We start from the raw sequence: 7,640 nt of genomic DNA on the forward strand, positions 1-7,640 counted from the left end.
GGGAAGATGGTAAATCATCAACTACTGAAAAACAAACCATGCATCTGTTACACTGTGGGAAAAAAATGCCTGTTAAAAAGCTGAGCTGCAGCATGTTTTTCCTCCAGTGGCAGGAAGGCCCTTGAAAGATGATTAGTAGTAGTTAGTGATTAGAATGTGTGGATTTAGGTTTATTACAAACTTTCTGAAGTCCTCTCAATGTCTTGTTTCTTGCAGAGACTCCAACCGTCATGTTAAGGTAAAGCAGAAAAGTGCAGTGCTGAACATGCTAAAGAAGTTGGACAAAATAAGGTTCAGAGGTCACAAGAGAGATGAGTTCCTTGATTTAGCAGAGTCTCCAAATGCTTCAGACACTGAATGTGGAGATGAAATCCCGGTGAAAATACCTCGAACATCAACTCGAGACAATGAAGAGCTGAGAGACCCTGTAAGTACTTCATTTAAGTATTGTTATATTATGTTGTATAGTTGTCAGGCAGAAAAATAACAGAAGTTAATAATTCTTTGTCCCTATGTTTTGGATTTGACACTTGAAGATTTGGGGACTTGGAAGTAGGCTTCCAGTAATAGGCTTCCATTTTGTGGAAAGATCAAATTAATCTCTTAATATTAGGGTTCTCTGTCCCTGCTGTCAATTTTTAGATGTTGTGGGTTGACAGGTTTGTTAACCTTGGATGTGCTTCTGAATGCTGTCTGGTTTTTATTTGTTTGTTGAATTACTGATGAACAGACCTGAAGGAAAGACTTCTTTTTGGTCTGAGAAGCTCAGATCTGCTCAAATGGCACTGGCCAGGACGGTGGGGACATGACTTCTGGTGCTTCATTAGAGTCAGAGGGTCACACCACCTTGTTCTTCACTGCAGTGTTGTGTCTACCTGTGCTTCTGTGCTATAGTGCTGGTTTAAACCTATAAGATGAGCATGACTCTTCATGTGCTAAAACTTCTTGGTGCTTGTAAGCAGAAGCACTCAAACAGACCGACCTTTTTAACCTTCTTTCAGGAAGATGTAAATACTTAACTGGTTAAAAGAAAAATCCTGCTCTAACTGTTAAAAAATATCTGTGGATTTTTGAGCTTGGAGTGCTGCAATCTAAATTACTATGTGTCCATTTACCCGTATTCTAGAATGTGACTTGGAAGTCAGAATTTGTACCACCCTATTTGGCAACTCACTGTGCAGCTTTTAGCCCCAAAATGTGGTCAGGCTGCTGTCTGAAAGCTCATTTCTAGAAGCACAGGGCTTGCTCACCGCAAGTGTTAAACTAAAAGACTTCAAACTGTATATGCTTAAGCATCTCCTTTGGGATTGGCAGCTTGTATCCTGTTCTGTAGCTATTAGGTTTTTTAAATTTAAGTGGGCTTGTATGGTATCACATACAATTCTGCTTATATGGAGCTCTTTTGCCAGAATTTTTTTCCTGTGATCACGGAACAAAGAAGCAGTAATGACAGAGCATTTTTAAGTCACAAAAAGTCTATTGTGCACAAATCCTCAAGCTCCGCAGACAAGGAAGGTCTGTTGAATACCTTTCCTTTGCTCTTATTCTACTGAAGACATCTGTCATTTGTTAAGATGTATGTATTGTGTACACTGGGGCTAATTTGTGCTGCTGCCCTTCCAGCATGGTATTTTCTGAGCTTTTTGTAGGTGAATACTGGCTTATTTTCATTAAACTTAAGGCATTATATTTATGTGTGGAGAGCAGAGAATACCCTTGTATCTGATCAGAAGGATCTGGATGGCAGAGCTAGAGGTTACAGAAAGATCTGTCTTAAACCCTAGATAATATTTTCTGTATTTCTTAAGGAGGATAGTAGCTCCAGGATGGTATGGCTGAGTGAATAGCGAGGTAAACCTAGAGTTTTGACTAGTTATAAAGCCTTACCACTACACGTCTGCAGTGATGGTCTCTGTTTTCTCAAATTGTTGAGCTCTGTGTGCTGAGAAGGTAATTTGAAGAGGAACACTTTGCTTTCTGGCAGATTACCTACTGTTAAGTAGGCTGTTGTGATCTAAGTCCTTAGGGTACAGTTGAGTATAGTTCTTTAAAAACAGGGTGGAAGGGAGAGAAGCAAGCAGCAACAGCATCAGGCTTGTTTTGCCCTGCTCCTGATGTTTGGGAGCTCCAAACCCAGTGTGAGTGATGCTGGAACAGCCTAAGAGCAGCAGCTGTATAGCAGATACGAGCAAAATGAGCAAACTTGTATGAGGAGAGAGGTCTGATGCTTAAGGAATACATTTCAGATGGGGAGTTTAGGGGATTAGCACTTGGCCCTCACAGACGTCTGCCCAGTAAGTGCTGCTGCCCATCCATAAAATGAAGGGAGAAGAAATAATCCCCTGTGCTGCACAAGTGCTGTGAGTACAGAAAGTAATGGTTGTATATTTAAGTCAATGCTAAAATAGTGGCTGTGATCGTGTGAACAGGGCGATTCTGAATTATGTGCCTGTTTCTTACTGACATCATACAGTTGAGTTGTGCCTGAATTGTTTTTAATTCAGTGACTAAAACTCAAATCTTAAATTGCTTATACAGAGTGATTTTCTTCTATAGGCTCTGTAAGCCACTTAGTATTATGCTTTTATTACACTGATCATGAGAACACCAAGTCTTACTGGTTTCTTCCTGTTCAGTACTTTTGGGGAACTGCTGAAAGCATACAAAAGTCAATGCAAGTCTCGTGCGTAAATCGAAGTCAGGCTGCATGTGCATGTCTTTTCAGATAGATGTGAGCTGTACTGTGCTTCCACTTCTGTTGCTTCAGTGTTTCTATTAAAATCTGAGTACAGAATTGGTGTGCTTGAAGGAGCAAGATTGGTGGCTTGGAACTGAGCATAAACATGCAAAATTTGAGTCCTGGTCCCCTCATCTGCATCTTCAATATGTAGATGTCTTGACTCCACTGTCAGCCATTCCCATGATAAAGGCTTCATCTCTGCTCCTCTCTACTTCTTTTTTTTTTTTTTTTTTTTTTTTTTTTGTCTGGTGTATTAATCATTACAGAGCCATTAAAGAAAGATCTCTGTCTATTAGAACAGTACAGCACAGTCATATGAATGAAAGACCCTTCTGTACTGCACCTCAAGGGTACATAGTGCGCTTAGAAATGTGCACATTAGGTGCCTCTTCTTTATGTATGTGTCTGAACTTGACAAGCGTATGCAAAAACTTATCACAAATGGAGGTTTTAAGAGTAAAAAGCCTTGTCATTAAAAGCTTATGATTGCAGAGCCCTGACCATCTGCAGGGAAGAGCATCCTCTGTTGCACACCTGCAACAAGTGAAGTGAACGTTCAGTCCCAGCCCACAGATACAGCAGTGGGATTTAGTCCCAGCACTTCACATGTCTTGCTGAAGTAGCACGTGCAAAATTTACACCCCATGAAAGGACAGAAAGGATGGCCAGATGAGGTCATCTTACATTCTTTATCTTAAAATTGTGAACTTTACCTAGTTAGTTCAACAATAAACATCCTAACTTGTGTTTGGGCAAAGCACGCAGCTAGCTCCTGGTAGGAGAGCCGTGAGGTTTGAAGGATTTGTTATTTTCCTTTGAATTCTCCTCGGTGTTTTCTGACACTTTTTGTTCAAAAGGTGTGTAACTCTCTTAATTCGAGCTAGGTTCGTCTCAACTCACAGGCTGGCAGCTGCTTGTGTGGGTACTTTTCCACCTCTCATTTAAGTGCCCTGCCTACCAGGTATGTCTTGGATAGCAGGCGCTTTCTTAGGTCTCTATGGGTACTGGGACACTGATCATTGCTGAGACAGCCGCACTGGTTAACAAACTCTTTGCTAAGCATCTCTTCCAGTTCCTGAATGGCTTCCCAGATTTATCCCTCACTTCCCTCTTTACCATAGGTGGTTGACTGGGGTTTTTTTTAAGCAGAGACATTCAGCACTGTATGCAGCAGTTATTTCTGCATGGTTTTGTAAAAATCGCAAAGCAGGTGGAGGGGGTACCCTAGTCCATTCCTAACAGTGAACATATTAGCATTCACCACGATCACAAAGCAGGTGGAGGGGGTAATCTAGTCCATTCCTAACAGTGAACATATTAGCATTTGTCTTGTGACACTGGAAATTCAGGTAATGTTGCTTCCTAGGTAATTAAAGTCCCCTTTATTCATTGCCATCATGGTCTCCTATTCTGTAGATGCAACATGGCTTCCTTCCTGCTAGATCACAATTCTAAACCTAAAAAAGCTTTAAAACGTTGCTCTGGCAATTGATTTGCTAAGATGCGAATGTTCAGGAATGGGGACTGTGCCCTGAAAATCACAGATTGCCCTTGTATTTGCCAGTTCTGACTTGATTTGTCTCATTTTAACTTATGTCTCATCATTTTGTGCTACAGATGAATTTATGTACTCTTAATGTGACAAATGTACCATTTTTATAAAAGTGAGAAAACATTCAGTACTATGTACAGGTATATGAATGAACTCCGTGCAGAGGAGGATCACATCCCCTTTGGCAGGGGGGGGAAAGAACAACTTTGTGTTTAAACCCATGGAGGTTCTGCACTAACCTGGCAGAGAGCATTGCAAATCGAAGCTCTCTCGTACATGGCATGTTGTACTGAAAGCAGTCTAATCTACTTATGCAAGTTCCCCGTCAGTGTGCTAGGATTAAGTCTGAGTTATTGTGGTACAGAAAACATTAATTTAATTGCTGTTTCAGTACAGTTTGAAACATGTCAATTAAGACCTTAAACACTTCCATATAGGTCACATCATTTACAGTGGTTGGAGGTATAAAGCATGGTGCAAACATTACAGTTAAGATACTAACTTCTCTAAACCTGGCTAGCGCTAGATTTTTTTTTTTTAAATGTATGTAAAATATAGCTGTGTTTTAGGAGCTTGCCAATATGGATATGCTTCCCAGAATTGCTACTAAGGATTAAATATCCACGCAGATGCTTTTGTTCTTGAGTAGTGTTGTTGGGTTTTTCCTTCCCTTACAGCAGGTAAACGCAGCGGCCACGGGGAATCCTTTCGTAATTTGAAGTCAGAAAATGCACACGAAGCATCACTTGAGAAACTCAGGAGTCTATGACCTCTCTAGACAAGCTCTGTAGTTTGTTCTCTTACTGAAGAATCACAGAATAGTTTGGGTTGTAAGGGGCCTTTTAAGGCCATCCAGCCCAACCCCCCTGCAGTGAGCAGGGACATCTTCAACTGGATTGGGTTGCCCAGAGCCCTGTCCAACCTGGCCTTGAATGTTTCCAGGGATGGGGCATCTACCCCCTGCCTGGGCAACCCGTTCCAGTGTTTCACCACCCTTGCCATAAAAAATGTCTTCATTGTATCTAGTCTAAATCCACCTTCTTTTAGTTTAAAGTCATTACCCCTTGTCCTATTGCAACAGGCCCTACCTGACTTTTTTTTTTTCACCCTTTGCTGCTCAAATGAATGTGTGTTAAAAATTTATATTTTAAACTACCTCCTCCCTGTGTTATGTCCCGGCTGGGCCCTGAGCAGTGACTTTGGTGGATGGTTAAACCCACGGGATTGGCACGCCGTGTCCTCGCTGCTCCCCATCCTCCATGTTTGAGAACTGCTCCTCTCTAAGCTAATTAAAAACTTGGAAATAAGACCAGCATTTTGTTAGATATTCCTAGAGAAAAATCATCCACCTGTGATGTTGTGGAAGTAAAATAAAAGGAGGGAGTTGGCCAGCTGCATTTCTGTGTGATGCTGGAGATGTGCTGTGCTGCAGATGGAGAGGACAGACCGGCACCAGCTTGGTTAAGAAGTGCCTTAGACCTTTTCCATAGCTGTACGGTGACAGTGGTGTTGGTGCTCAGTGCACAAAGCAAAATCCCAGGGCTTGCAGGATGAAGGGGGCTTGGGGAGGAAAGGGGGGAAGGCAGAGAGCTCTCAGGTTGGGAGGTGCTGTTATGGAAGGCCTGAACTGCAGATGGCTTGAAAAGCACTTTTGTGGGTAAATGTGGTTTTTCAGATCCAGAGCTGGATGTGGCTTGGAGCAGCAACTCTGAACTCTGATAGCAGGTTAGAGGCAATCTGTTGTCATCAGACATCTTCCTTTAACCCCTCTGGCTCTGACTGTCCGCGCTCAACTCTGGCATTTTGCAGGCTTCCTAGGCACCACCAAGCCTCGTGCGCGGTCTTCGCTAAGTAATAGTGATCGCCAACATTTTAAGAGGGCTCCTGTGTCAAATACTGTCAAAGCTAGAGAGGCAGAAGGAAAAGCAGAAATCTGTGGAAGCCTTCAAGGCTTTCACTGTGAGTCAAAAGCAAGAAGGGCATCTGTAGTTAAGTTAAAAGTGTAGTTAATCCATCCCGAGTCCCATCACTAGCCTGCAGAGACTGCAGAAGAAAGAAACGTTACCCAGTTAATGCTGGAATTAATACAAAATAATTTTGTTGTTAACTTGTGGGTTGAGTCAGTTATGCTAACTTCAGCCAGAGGTACTTTTTGAATTCAGAGGCAGGCAGATGACTTCCAGTAAATGTATAGATCTTATTTCTTATCTTTTTAGCCCGTTAACACCTATTGACACAATGAGTTGTGTTGGCGTGGGGAAGAATCTTCTGGGATGAAAGAAGCATCTGCTTAAGTCTCTCTAATACCACTGCCCTGGACATGCTTGGTTTTCTGAAGGCTTCCAACACGTAATCATTAATATGTTATGGCAACACTAATTTTGGAAATTACATGCTTTGTTTTCCACCAAAGTTGTAACAGTGTATCTTACTCTGGTTAAACCATTTTATTATTATGTGATAATTGCACGATCTTGTTCCTAGTATTCTTAGCAAGCAGGCTTATGTTTTAACTCAGTGGTTTTTTATTTCTTCTTTTTTCTCTAACTTAGAAGGTCATTGTAACCTTTTGGGGTTATCTTAATAATCCGTAGCTGCTGATTTTTAACCCATTAACCTATGTCAGATTTCTTGGGTTCAGTGTTATAGCAGATACACACATCTGGAAACTTTCAGAAAGAGTTCTATTCACCCATATTACTCAGTGCCCAGTCCTAGGCACCTTTTGCTTTTTCCTGCTTCCTAAGAGACACAGTCAAGGTGTCCTGGGCTTTTATTAATGACTTAACATCGCTGAAGAAGCAAAAGTGGATCTGGTTCTCTAGACGGAATTCTGAAATGTAGCTCATCTCTTGGTGAAATACCTTGAGCATCTTCAGTGAGGATGAAAACTTGAATATGCTTAGATATTTGCTAGCCCCTTTCTTCTTCCTCTCCTCCCTCACCTCAGTCTCCATGTTCCTGTCCCCACCTCAGTGTGTGGGTCTGGGGACCAGGGGCTGGTTGGGCAGGAGCCAGGTGCTGTCTTGGGTTGGGGTCCGTTCATCCCACGCTGTCTCTTGCCGCTCCTTCCTCCTAAGGGGAGGACTTCTCACACTCTGCCCCTGCTCCAGCCTGGGGTACCTCCCACAGCAGACAGTCCTTCATGAACTGCTCCAGCCTGGGTCATTCCCATGGGGTGCAGTTCTTCATCAACTCCCTCATTTCCACACGGTGCAGTCTTTCAGGAGCAGACGGCTCCAGCGTGGGTCCCCGCGGGGTCACCAGCCCGGCCAGCAAACCTGCTCCAGCCTGGGCTCCTCTCCCCACGGGGCCACAGGCCCTGCCCGGACCCTGCTCCCGGGTGGG

The 7,640-nt window shown here is 42.9% G+C and overlaps 1 protein-coding gene across 1 annotated transcript in view; it reads left to right on the forward strand.

Moving 5' to 3' along the window:
- The first annotated feature begins 223 nt into the window (after positions 1-223).
- Positions 224-7,640, forward strand: part of GRAMD4 (GRAM domain containing 4) — a 55,525-nt gene continuing 48,108 nt past the window's right edge. Inside the window, exon 1 of the mRNA XM_009636072.2 lies at positions 224-427. Within this exon, the coding sequence (XP_009634367.1) occupies positions 266-427 (162 nt within the window). The 5' untranslated portion in view covers positions 224-265. The remainder of the gene's footprint in view (positions 428-7,640) is intronic.

The sequence above is a fragment of the Egretta garzetta genome, unplaced genomic scaffold (assembly GCF_000687185.1).
Source record: "Egretta garzetta isolate BGI_Z169 unplaced genomic scaffold, ASM68718v1 scaffold33, whole genome shotgun sequence".
Lineage (NCBI taxonomy): Eukaryota > Metazoa > Chordata > Aves > Pelecaniformes > Ardeidae > Egretta > Egretta garzetta.